This window comes from Anolis carolinensis, chromosome 5 (assembly GCF_035594765.1).
Source record: "Anolis carolinensis isolate JA03-04 chromosome 5, rAnoCar3.1.pri, whole genome shotgun sequence".
NCBI lineage: Eukaryota > Metazoa > Chordata > Lepidosauria > Squamata > Dactyloidae > Anolis > Anolis carolinensis.
Window position 1 is genome coordinate 22,014,830 of NC_085845.1, and position 14,138 is coordinate 22,028,967.

Sequence of the window (14,138 nt, forward strand, 5' to 3'; positions counted from 1 at the left end):
TATCCGGTAGACTCCTGCAGAAGAGAGAGGATCCCTCTTGTCCTTCGCTGACCGTAGCATTTGTTGGATTTTCTTCGTGGGTCTGTAGATAGTTTGTAGGTTGTGCTTCTTCATCAGCTTCCCTATGCGGTCAGTAGTTCCCTTGATGTATGGTAAGAACACCTTTCCTCTGGGTGGATCTTTGTCTTGACTCTCATGGCTTGTTCTTGGCCTTGCAGCTCTTCTGATGTCTGTGGTGGAGTATCCATTGGCCTGTAGAGCCCAGTTTAGGTGGTTGAGTTCACCTTGGAGGAGGTGAGGTTCGCAGATTCTTTGTGCACGGTCTGTCAGGGCTTTGATTGTGCTCCTTTTTTGACTTGGGTGATGGTTGGAGTTTTTATGAAGGTATCTATCTGTACAGTGCCAATTTGGGTGATTAACTGAAACATTAATGCTGGCTCCCAGTGACAAAGAACTCTTGCCACACCTTGGACTCTACACAGATATATATTCTTTCCTTTCCTGACTTAGTTTATCCATACCTCACAACCTCTGAGGATGCCTGCCATAGATGTGGGCGAAACGTCAGGAGAGAATGCTTCTGGAACATGGCCACACAGCCCGAAAGACATACAACAACCCTTTTAAACAACTGTTTCAAAATATTTGTTTTATCAAAGCCAACACACAAGTTTGGTAAGTTCTTTTGTGTTGAGAAAGTATCTTGTTTGGTGTGACAAGGCTGCACTTGATGGTTTATTGAAGCCACAAGGGATATCTGCAAAGGACGGAGTGTCACAGGGCACAAACTGTGCCGTCTTCAAATTGTGAAAGCATGGCCTAGCTCAAGGCCAGATAAAGGCTGCTGAGGTCCTGGATTATTTCCAAAACAGAGCCTCTTTCCTTACATCTGTGAGTTTGTGAGTTTCCCCATTTGGGAGCCAGCTTCATGCTTCAACAGATCTGACTTGGCCACAGTATCAGTGTTCAGTCCAAAAGGAAAAGGCAGCTCCAGTCATATCTCCCTCCTAGTGTTAGAGACTACATACTACTATGTACCAACCACTTCACTGACTCCATATCAGGGAAATAGTAACCAAATAAGGGGCAAATGGTGCCCAGAAGCATCACAGTGCAAGATACATGCAGTATATGAAACCATACAGAAGCCATTAGCAGGACCATAAAGCCTCTAGTCAAGGTGGGCCCTTATGCATTTGCTTCAAGTGCACCATTGATATTCCAGCCTTGACTTTTATGAAAGCCAGTATTTAGAGACTCTTCTTGATTTTTTAAAACATAATCAAATTATTTGGTGTAATAGATTCTTGTAAGAATTTGTTATAACTCTATGAATTAATACATCAGATATCTATGTTTCTGTTTTTTCTATTCACATGCACAGCAGTACACCCATTCAGCACTTTTATGAGCTTAATAAACCGCTAATAGGGTTTCCTAATAAAAAAATACGTGTCCAGAATTATTTGCTTTTCATTTTTCTGCAAGCAAGTATTTAATGCAATATCAATATATACAGTAGAGTCTCACTTACCCAACATAAGCTGGCCGTCAGAACGTTGGATAAGCGAAAATGTTGGATAATAAGGAGAGATTAAGAAAAGGCCTATTAAACATCAAATTACAATATGATTTTACAAATTAAGAACCAAAAATGTCATGTTTTACAACAAAATGATAGAAAAAACATTTCAATACACGGTAATGTTATGTAGTAATTGCTGTATTTACGACTCTACCACCAAAACATTGCAATCTATTGAAAACATTGACTACTAAAAGGCAGACTGTATTGGATAATACAGAATGTAGGATAAGTGAAGGTTGGATAAGTGAGACTCTACTGTACCAACGTTTAAGCATCTACAAATATTGAAAAGGGAATCTCTGGTGATTTTTTAAAAATCATTTTAATTACACTTTTTAAATAAATTCAGTGTTGCTGAAGGCATCAAAGAGATTTTGCAAAACATCATGGCCTAATAAATTTTAAAAGGTGGAAAATATGGTCAAGGTTATCTCAACAGATATAATGTTCTCTTAATGATATCCATTGCCTCCTGTATCTTGGGGTTGACAATCCTGGAAATGTTAGGGCACAAAGATCTGCAAAGTTAGTTAAAACACAATTTTTTAAAAAACTGGGAGTAATCAGTATCATCTGACTACTATTTACATGTTAAATAATGTCTGAAAGTTTTGCATGTTCAAGTCAAGATTAAAGATCAGGCATGAAAGTGTGATCTTTGATGTGGCATGCTTACACTTTGCTGCAACCATACACATGCACATTACTCACATAAACCATAGGGAGTTACATAGACGAGTCATTGATATAGTCATCCATTGATATGTGTTGTATGACTTAATGAATACATTGCCAGCAACATGAACCCAACTTATTTATCCCTTCCCAGAGATTGGCCCAGCTGCTACTACATGGCCCAAATTGTGTTTTCTTTGTCTCCTCCTTTCAGATAAGTAACAGCCCCTCCTGAATGGATCTCGGGGCCCTTCCACACAGCCATATAACCCAGAATATCAAGGCAAAAAGTCCCACAATATCTGATTTGAACTGGGTTATCTGAGTCCAGACTCCCATATATTCCAGCTCAAAGCAGATAATGTGGGATTTTATTCATCTGTGTGGAAGGGGCTTCAGGCATAGAGAACAATTCTATATGTGTTTGTTCTGTTGCATTTTGATACATTTCAAGAATAGTACAACACTACATGATTAGAATATTTGTTCTGGAATGTATTTTTGGGTTTTGGGTTTTGTTTTTTTGGGGGTTTTTTTTTTGCAAAATAAAGGGGTTTTTTTAATGCCAATGATTATGCTTATACTTTATACAGATTATTATGCCCTCTTTGGTACTATGTGCCATGGTTGTGAATTTCCCATTGAAGCTGGGGATAGGTTCCTGGAAGCCTTGGGCCACACTTGGCATGATACCTGCTTTGTATGCTCCGTAAGTACAAATATCACTATATTGGCTTTATTTAGTTTTGGCCCCTAGAGTTCCAAAATCAGGGTGTTTCTGTAGAAAAGGCTCTGCTTTTGGTTCCTTCTAGACTGACCTCCTAAGGTGACAGAACATACAGTGAAGCTTCTGATGCTTATCTAAAATTATGGGGGGAGGTAATCAAACAGACAGCCTATCCTAAAGGTATTCATAATACTATATGAAAAAACTATAATTTTAGTGATTTTGGAAACAAAATGAATGCCAGTGATGATGATCCACAATCAGTGCTTGAAAACGCACACAAAATGAAAGTATGGCCAGTGGCACCATTAGACCAAGTTTCTGAAGCCTTTTCAAGTGCAGCTTAGTGTAGTGTGTGTTTCATTAGCCCAGACAAGGTGTGATGAAATGATGGATTATTGAGTCAAGATTTACTTTCCCTAGAGTGGTAAACACACTCCTTGGTGCTGACACTGTCTGACTTCTAAGATCAGAAATGAATCTAACAGTATATCCAAAGCTGCTGTCTGGTCCTTCTGAGGGAGTCCTATTCCATCAAGAGAAAGCTGTAGTTTAATGGAAGTACCATCTGTACATAACATCAGATTGGTAGGGATGCAAGGTAGTCTTTTCCTGGAAAAATCCCTATTTATAGAATGTCTTTTTTAGAAATGAAGAACTGACCCCTTGCTTTTCTTTAGGCACACTCTTCAGGTCTTCTTATAAATTATGCCCTCTTTGGTGCAAGTGCCAGGATTGTGACTGCTGAACCTTTCATTATTGCACTTGCATGCTATTAGAAGCTTTAATATTTTTCTTGATTATTGTGCTGTTTTGTGCTATATTATATTATTATTATATATGTTTTTAAATTGGTTCATGATTTTAATGTAAACTCCCTTGTTGCAACAGCTCCCCTGACTACTGGTCTAATTTCCAGACATGATTCACAATGCTTTTTCATGTTGTTGTTTATATCTCGCTTTTTCTCTTAGAAGACACTCAAAGCAGCAAACAACACTAAAAGCAATACAATATATAACCTAAAACCTAAAACATGTACAACCTTACATAGAATTAAACCAGGGACTATTAAAAACAAATAGTTAAAACCATTAGAATCTATTACAATACATTTAGATCTGTAAAATTCTATACAGCTCATGTCCAAGTTGTATATACAAATGGCTTGCTTTTAATGATTTTTAATTTTGTTTATAATGTAATGATATTTTAATATACATGTATATTTGATATACAAATGATATTTGTATAGTGTAATAATGAGCTACTTTGAGTCCTAGACTGAAAGAAAAAGTGGATAAACAACGTACCATCTGTGTAGTCTAGTGGTTTGAGTGTTGGACTAGGACTCTAGGAACCTATGGTTCAAATTCCTGCTTGGCCATGGTAATCCACTGGGTGACCTTGAACAAGTCATGTACTGTACCTGCATTCCCAGAGGAAGCTAAAGGCAAATTCCCCATGAGCAAAGCTTATCATAAAAACCCCATGGTAGGGTTGCCGTAGGTCAGAAATGACATGAAGGCAAACAACGAAGTGCTGTAAACTACAACTTTGGGAAAAAATAATCCTTATTAAATCCAACAATAGCAATAACTGTTCTTACTACTATTGTTTCTGCCAACCCATGGGTTTTGTGGGATTTTAGTAAATTCATCCATCAAAGAAATATTGGGAACAAAAGACCTGAAAGAAGATATAAACTAAAAATCAGCCCAATGGGAACTAAGTGTATTTCATGAATACTGACAAAAGTTTGGAGGGAATGGTATGGAATTTAATGAAATATCATGGAAAAAGGTGTGGTTGGCTGGCACCTTAAATGGGAGCATTCCCCACTGCAACATCTTGTTGTCATCTTAAATGGGAGCATTCCCCATTGCAACATTTTGTTGCAAGTCCCACTTTGTCCCACTGCAGCAATTGGGATTCAACGGTCTCTCTGCGCCCTGCAGCATACTCTGGTTTCCGTGATAGAGCATCTGCTTGCTTGGTCTGGGCTGGGGTTACATAATGAATCTGGAAGTCAAAACGCTCAAAGAATAGAGCCCAGCGCTGCTGCCTCTGATTTAACTTGCGGGCAGTTCTTAGATGCTCTAAATTACGATGGTCAGTATGGACCTCAATGGGAAATTTGGCCCCTTCTAACCAATGTCTCCAATTTTCAAAGGCTGCCTTTATGGCCAAAAGTTCTTTCTCCCAAATAGTGTAATTTCTCTCTGGGGCTGTTAGTTGACGGGAGTAAAAAGCACAAGGGTGAAGATGTTCTCCCACTGGTTGCAAGAGTACAGCCCCAATTGCCACATCGGAGGCGTCAGCCTGCACAACAAAAGGGGTTTTAGGATCAGGGTGCTGTAGAATTGGCTGGGACGTGAATAATTTCTTTAGTTGCTGGAACCCCTTCTCTGCTTGCTCCGTCCAGCGGAAAGGCTGTTTTCCACGGATGCAGCTGGTGATTGGGTCAGACCAGCGGGCAAAGTCTGGAATGAACTTGCGGTAGTAGTTCGCGAACCCTAAGAATCGTTGCACCTCTTTCTTGTTGGTTGGCGCCCTCCATTCCAAAACTGTGGAGACCTTTGCCGGATCCAGGAGAGCCCTTGTGGCGAGACGCGGTACCCCAGGAAATCAACCTCTTCAAGATCAAAGGCGCACTTTTCCAACTTGGCATATAGTCCATGATCCCGCAAACGTTGTAACACCATTCTGACGTGTTTCTCGTGTTCTGATTGTGATCTTGAGAACACCAAAAAATCGTCCAGGTATATGATCAAGAACCGATCTAGATAGTCTTGAAAAATATCATTGACAAAGTGCTAGAACGTTGCGGGAGCTCCACATAAACCGAAATTCATGACTAGGGACTCGAATAATCCGAATTTAGTCTGGAAGGCGGTTTTCCACTCGTCCCCCTCTCTGATGCGAATTAGATTGTAAGCCCCCCGAAGATCCAGCTTGGTGTAAACCTTGGCCCCCCGAAGCCGGTCTAATAGGTCCGAGATCAAAGGCAGGGGGTAGCGGTTCCGTTTAGTGATATTGTTTAGTGCTCTATAGTCCACAACTAGCCGTAGATCCCCTGACTTTTTCTTCACAAACATCACTGGGGAAGCAGCTGGGGATTGAGAGGGTCTGATGAACCCCTTGCGGAGGTTTGACTCTATGAACTCCCTGAGAGCTTCTTGCTCTGGTTCAGTCAGGGAGTAGAGGTGTCCTCGCGGGATCGGGGCCCCCTCCACCAAGTCAATGGCACAATCATAAGGCCTATGCGGGAGTAGTTTCTCGGCTTCCTTTTCATTGAAAACATCCCAAAAGTCTGAGTATTTCTTGGGCAAGGTGATGATGGCTTCAGCGTCTGTGGCATGACAGACCTTGGCTACAAGACAATGGTTTTGTCAATATTTAGAAGCAAACTGCAGTTCTCTGTTGGTCCATGAGATGCTAGGGTCGTGGAGTGTCAGCCATGGGATCCCCAAAATCACAGGGAAGTGAGGAACCTCGGTAACAAAAAAGGAAATCTCTTCCATGTGTTCCCTTATCCACATTCTGGTGGGTTCAGACCATTGGCTTACTGGACCTGTCTTTAGGGGGCGGCCATCAATGGCTTGCACCACCCGGGCGTTCTTGAAATCGTGATATTGTAATCCCAGAGAGTCGGCATACTCTCTATCGATGAAATTGTTTGTTGCTCCCGAGTCTATCATGGCATGGATCATGACAGGTCCTTTTTTCACTGACCACAAGGTGACCACTAGGAGAAATAGGACCCCGGTTGGCGGCTCTTGAATGGGGTTTCTGACCGGGTTGGCGAGCCTCTCTACGCCCGGTCGCTGGCTTCCCCCGCCGGCTTTGCGCCAGCCGCCTCGGCCGTCTTCGTCTCCACGGAGGACGCCGCCGCCAAACGAGCGGCGGGCTTTCCTTTGGCTGGACACTCTCTGGCAAAGTGGCCCCCGTTTCCGCAGTACCAACAGAGGTTTAAACGTTGGCGGCGAGCCTTCTCGGCAACATCTAATCTGGGCCGCACATTGCCCAACTGCATCGGCACCTCCTCGCTTCCTCTGGGGTATGGGGCTGGTGGTGGGGGTCTCCACACTGGACGTGGCTGGATGCCGGCGGGAGCGGGAGGTTTTGCTCCAGCTCTTCCACTCTGGCCTCGGAGCCACTGTTTTCTGTTGGCAAGCATGACTTCGGCGCGTAAACATTGGTCAATAAGTCTTTCAAGAGAGTTTGGAGGATCCACCTTGGAGATTTCTTCCAACATCTCGATGTTGAGTCCCTCCCGAAACTGTCCTCTGAGGGCTATGTCATTCCAACCGGTGTTTTGGGCCAGCACTCGGAACTCGGCTATGTACTGGGTCAAGGGCCTGTCCCCTTGGGAAAGGCGCCTGAGTTTGTGGCCGGCCACCTCTAAGTTGTCCTCGATCCCCCAAGTCGCCTTAAGGTGATCCAGGAAGTTTTGCGCGGATCTTAGGTGTGGGGAGGCTACATCAAACAGCGCCGTCGCCCAATTGGCCACTGGCCCATCTAGGAGACTGTAAATCCACGCCACCTTGATGTCTTCTTGGGGAAACTCGGCATTACGGGCTTCTAGGTATGCCTGGCATTGGCGACGGAAAACATGAACCTTGGAAGCTTCTCCAGAGAACTTGGTTGGCAACGCCAGGGCAGGGAGACGGGTTCCGCGTTCCTTCAAGCCCCGTATTTCTCCCTCCTGCGTATGGAGCATATCTCGGATTCTGTCCACTTCATCCTTGGAGATGGTGTAGCTGAGCGGTTGGGCTTCCGCCCCGGTTCTGGTAGACATTCTGGCCTAGGTTAATTGGTGCTTAAGGTGGCGGAGTCAAACTGTCAGGACCCAGGCTGCAGAGCACCAATAACCATACACAGAGGCCAGATTCTATCTAATATCTTTATTAAAGAAATATATAAAGTCAATAAAAATAAGTGTAGAATATAGTTCAGAAGTAGACCTTTCAGGAAAGGTCAAATATAGTCCAGAAAAACAATGTCCAATATATGATATTAAAGTCCAAAGTTATAATCCACTTCACCGAAACACACACTATTTTGCAAGCAATAGTGTGGGGAACTGTCCATAGTCTTTGAGGCTTAAGGTAAATCCGGATCAAGGAAACAAGGCTGGAATCCGTGAAACAGGGTCCCTGGGTTTAAAATGCAAGGCAAGACAAAACTTGAGGCTTGGCAAGGTCCAACTAGAAACAAGGCAATCGTGGAACAAGAACTGAGTCCATAGAGATCCGTGGAACAAGGCAGGGCTGGGAACTTGATTCAGGAGCTGGGAACTGGAGTACGTAGTCTACACGCGATCTCACTCCACGAGCTGACGAATTGACTCCGCAAGGAATTCTTTGTGGCCAACATCTATATAGGATCTTGTTTTCCCGCCAAAGCACACTTTCTCTGGGGAACAAGAACCGAAACCTATACTGTCCAGATGCAGGACTCCTTAAACTTTCCCAAGGGAAGTAGACTTAATCATCTAATTGTCTGGCAGCTATCCGAGCGCTTCTGCGAGTCGCCTCCCGCGCGTGTCTATCTTGATTATAATAAAGGCGGCAAGAAAATGGGGGAGATTTCGACTCAAGGCTTGTTTGGCTGTCTTCTTGTGGGCAAACATCCTGCAGCTGCAAGGGCTCCAAATCTGGCAGAAACGGTGGGAAACCCAAGTTTTCCTCTTCATCTGTCACAACAGTACTAGGAACAGGACTACATGGCCCATGAGACATCACACACTTCTCCTTGTGCCCCCAAAATCTAAATGATGTAGAACATTGTCCATATAATAAGTATTATAATCAGTATGTATTAATATTTTGAGTTACAAACTATGTATTTTGTGTCATTTTTCAGGTATGCTGTGACAGTTTGGAGGGTCAGACTTTCTTCTCCAAGAAGGACAAGCCCTTGTGCAAGAAACATGCTCACTCTGTAAACATCTGAAAACTTGGAAGTTACTAAAGGAAACAGAATTGCAAGAAGAGGGACCTGTCCTCTTCTGGTTTTCAATAGGCTTACTAAAATATTTATGTAGAATCTTAAAATTGTAGATGTGAAGTTGCAGGAAGGACTAGAGCTTATGACAGTTCATGTAGCACAACAGGGAGCATCTAAAGTAAACCACAGTCATAGTGTCAGAAAGAAGTGATTTGAATATTTGTAATTACAACAAGCCTTCAGAATAATGCCAATTTTCTGTTGATTGTTTGGTTGAGTTTTTATTTTAATGATCTCTTTTGCAAAAAAAAAAAATGTTAATTATGTGTGACTTTTGTAGCTCAATTTGCTTTGCCATTTAAGTGCCAACACATGATAAATAGCTTATAGTCATAATATGATTCAAAAATAGAATTTGTTACCCTTTTGCAAGTAAGGCAGGCAGTATAATCGAGGATTCTACTATGAATAATTAATTGGTTTAAGTGGAATTCTAGTTAGAGTCTTTCTCTGTTGGTAGGATACTTTCACCAAGAAATCGGAATGGTGCTGTTTTCAGCTTCCGTCCCCTTGTGTCCTTCCCAACATTTGCTTCAGTGGGTGTCACATGGAGTCCCTTCAGGGTGGATTGAAGGATGAAGTACAGAATGGTAATCCCTGAAAATTATGACCTTCCTTGTCCTGCTCATAGAGGCCTTCCATCAGTAAAGATTATCTGCTTTTACCCTTTAACTGGTTTGTATTGTTGTATTATGTTTTTCAAAAGTATAACTAGAAACATGTTGGTATGAAAGAGTGCGTTCATGTTATAAGTAATTAGGGAATTGGAAACAGAAGATGGTTAAACTCTATTATTTTCACTCATACATATAGAGATTTGCATTCATTTTTTCTGAAATGATAGAGAGAAAGTAACTAAATTTATGCACTAGGTAATGAGATACTTGGCCATGCAGAAAATAGGTTTTACGAGCATTCAGGAAAAAAAATGCCACTTAGCTGCTCCTAAGATGTAGCAAATATAAGATGTCTGAGGATTAATTAGGGTAGGGGTTAAGAATGAGTTGGATAATATATAACTTCACTTCTTACATCTTTTAAAAATGTACTTCTACTTCTGTGTGCACATAGTGCTTCTGTTCGTTTAATAAATACAAAAGGGAAAGGTGGAGAATGAAACAGCATTTATGTCGTAGAGACAAGATTCATTACTGCATCATTGCACAGGAGTCAAGAAATACCGAGGTTATTCTTTTTTGTTGTGGCCTTACTGTTAGGTACCTTCATTATATACAAATATGTTGTGAATTGTGTTTAGTTACTACTGTAATACACGATACTTGCTTATCTGCCATAATCTGTAAGTATATGAATTAGTTGAAGCAATTCTTACATGTCTCATCCTACTTCTTTCTCTAATTATGGAAAAAAATTTAATGTGTTTATTTTTGTGAGAGGAAAGAAGGGCAAGAATGAATATTGTAAGTTTTCTTGAGTATGGAAAAGTGTTTTATCTTGTTAAAGTATAAAGTATAACTTGAGATGATTTGATAAATCACCAAATAGGCAAATCATTAAAAGAACAGCTAAGCAAGTGATTGACTCCCATGGAAGAATATATATGTGGCCTATGTGTAAAGGAAATTTAATTCAAAGAAATCTCCAGAAAACTAGGTCAGGGTATCCTCTTAATTTTTTTAGTGATATGAACCAAAGCAATATTTTCCAGGTAGCGCAAGTAATCTTTTCCAGGTGAGAGTTGATTTAAGATGACACTTTGGCAATGTTTGTCTTGGTTTTCAAACATTTCTCAAGAATGACTGAGAACGGACTACTGTTTTGAATTATTAAGTGCTTTGTCATATTTTGATGGGTTCACAGACTAGACTGCTGGGTATGAAACACTCAGTTTTCCATTTTATTCATTCCACTGAAATGATGCATACAGTGTGTATTTTAGGTCTTAAACTTTAGAAGCATACAGTGAATGGGCTGGTCTCAGATTTCGTCATGCTTAGAACAGACTGATAAAATCAGTGGGCGTAATGACTAAAATACGTCCCATTGGTTTCAGCATGACTTGAGTCTTCATCCAACCCAGTATTTTAAAAGATCACTTTAAAAAATCTTATTTGCAAGCAACTGCATGCACAGATTACAGTTTCTTACACATACAGTTCCCATTTCCTGGGTCAATCTTCATGCCTGGTGATTTTCTTAACTGTAGATTAGACTGTGTGTTTTGTTTGGAAAATTGTCTGTAGATCTATGCTCCTGGAAGAAAGTACATTACACATTCTCTTTTTTTAGAATAAGACCACACTAAGGACGAGTTCTATATTTTGAGAAATATATGTCAGTCATCAAGACAAATTGGGAAGATAAATGATGCCATGGTTAGAAGTTCTGCTTCAGTTTCTTTATCTGAAATGCTTGATTTTGGAATACTTGTTCTTGCATATATGTGTATAATGAAATGTTTTAGAGATGCAACTGAATTCTAAACACCAAATTCATTTTTGTTTCTTATACAACTAATGAACATAGCCCGAAGATAGTTTTATATAATATTTGTAATGACTTTGTACATAAAACAACATTTGTGTACACTGAACTATCAAAAAGCAAAGGTGTCACTATTTCAACCGCACACATGGACAAATTTGAACTTTGGAATATTTTTTATAAAGAATGCTCAATGTAAAATGTCAGCTCCCTTTCGTCATTGAGAATATTTTGCAGTGAGTTGAGTTGAAAAATGCAGCATGTGTCTTTAATATTTTGTGTCTAAAGTTACTTATTGGTATTACAGTGGGCACTTGATAGCTGCTAGAGTTAGATTCCAGGCCCTCCAGTGGATACCAAAATCCATAGATGTTCAAGTTGCATTATATACAATGGCATAGTAAAATGCTGTCCCTTACATAAAATGGTAAAATCAAAGTTTATTTGGAGGACTTTTTAAAAAATATTTTCAAATCTATGGCTGTTGGCTAACTATAATTGTAAAAATCAACTTTCACATATTAACTTTTAAAACAGTTCCTTTGAAGTAATTGACTCTAAAACATGCCTTTACTTTGAGCTGTTTAAAAAGTCACAACAAATACTATAAAAAACTATTTAAGATTGTGGATAATTTTTAAAAGACAATTCCAGACCTAGGGTACAATTATCCTATGGCTGGATATCAAACCTCTGGTTTGACACCATAAGTGTGTTTGGCTTAAATGAGGGACAGCAAGTCGACACAATGTGGGCTCTTGTCAGTTTATTACATTGCTCCAGACTAAAAGAAACCTGATGCGATTATGAATATATAATCTGGATGGTCACATGCATACTATTTGGATAGAAAGGGTTAGCTGTACAGCTTTATACGTAGCTGTGGGATGTGTTAACGAATGTAGGTGATGATGTACCATGGTTTGCATCCAACATCTTGCTAATCCAAGAATTGCAATTGTCTAACCAAGTGATGAGAGACAGTTTCACAATTTAACTAGGTTTTGGCTCCGGTACAGTCTTCCTGCGTACATGGCAGGATAATGCAAGGGACTGATTTAACTAAGTGACTACATGTGCAACACAGCTAATTTTTGTCTGCACTCAGTATAATTTATTAGATTTCCCATTTGGCCTTTAGAAAGTTCCACAAAGCAAGTGGGGAAAGAAAAAATATAAATAATTCATAGTGAAATCAAAAATCCCCCATTTAATCAAAAGCAGAGTTAAAAGTTTATATCATGGTTTTATAGAGCTAGCCAAGATCTTAGCAGTGCACTTCATTCCAAGAATGTTGTCTTTCACCGAAATATTTATTTTGTGGCGGGACACTTCTGCAAATATTGAGGGTGGATCCAGATATAGTCATCCTTAGAAGACCTGTTGAAATCAGAGAAACTCAAGTTAGTCTTGCCATCCATTCATTTGAGTCTGCTCTACATATGACTGTGTCTGGATCCAACACAATATATCTGATGCTGTTTTTAAAAGCTTTACTTGTTTATTTCTTGATTGTTTTGATGTGTCCTTTTCTCTGTTTCCTATCGTGGTAACAATGCAGCAAATTTAATCATCCCACAGGCCACTGGAAGTAGTATAACTTTCAAAATAGTATTGAAAATGACTTTAACCTTAGCAGGGAATGCCCAGAGTATATGCAGTTCTGTCACCATCTCTTCTGAAATGTTTGAGTAGTTATGTTTGTGTTTTGAAACTGGAAGTGTAAGATTCCCAATAGAAGCGGTACATTTGTGTGCATGCTTTAAAACAGCAAATTTGGCAAATTATTTCAGAAGGCAGAGCTGAAATTCAGACTAGGTATGAGTAGCAAACATTAAGTTATAAGATTGACTTGAGCTGATAGTTTTAAGAACATCGTTTTCTGTAAATAGAATATTTGACGCTCCATTTGTGTCCGAGCGAAAGCTAATATTGCTAATATTTATGAGTGTCAAGTGTGATCATCTGATGTCAGGAAGGAAGTTGAACAGAGATGATGTTACATTTCCTAGATTGTTATGTTCAGTAGGTTCTGACGATCTGTATAGCTACTCTTATTCCATTCTGTTTTATTTTATTTTGTTCTCATTACTATTAAAATTGTTTGGCTCTCTTATTGAAACACATTTCTACACTTCTGTAGCAAGTGGTATCTGGATCCAATTGTCATAGAAAATAGTCAGCAACCCGATATGAGCACAAATAAATAAAAATGATTGTGGAGTTGCATGGTTTTTTTTAATCTTTTAAAAATGTTCCTTAAAATATGATTGTATTTCGTCTGAAATTAATGATCCATATCCTATTTGCCTTTAATTTCATCTTTCCCCATCCTCTCCCTGTCCTATGCAGAAAACAATATTGGATAGAATTGTAAGCAAGGATTGTCTGACTTGCTGTCTAAATTGGAGACAGTAAATAGGAACTGCAATTCTATCTCCCTGAACTAGGTTTATCTGATACTGTATTTAGCCTCAGCACAGAGCATTCTCTGATTTCACCTTAGGATACTTAACCATCTATAGTAGCATGGTCAATTACTCCATGATAACAGTAGCCTCATAAGATTCTTATGAGCTGGGTATCTTTTGACTAGGAGAATGCACTGTTGTTTTCTACCTTGTTTGCACAAGGAAAAGGGAACACTGCGTAACTATAAAAAACTAGAGGCAGCTTTACAGGAATCCTGCC

General features: G+C 39.9%; 1 protein-coding gene across 11 annotated transcripts in view; it reads left to right on the forward strand.

Moving 5' to 3' along the window:
* pdlim5 (PDZ and LIM domain 5) overlaps positions 1-13,670 on the forward strand; it is a 166,329-nt gene extending 152,659 nt beyond the window's left edge. For all 11 annotated transcript variants that reach the window (XM_008111057.3, XM_008111060.3, XM_008111059.3 and 8 more), the window contains 2 exons: positions 2,857-2,972; positions 8,859-13,670. In XM_008111057.3, coding sequence (XP_008109264.1) covers positions 2,857-2,972; positions 8,859-8,948 — 206 coding nt within the window. In that variant the 3' untranslated portion in view covers positions 8,949-13,670. The remainder of the gene's footprint in view (positions 1-2,856; positions 2,973-8,858) is intronic.
* Positions 13,671-14,138: the final 468 nt, after the last annotated feature.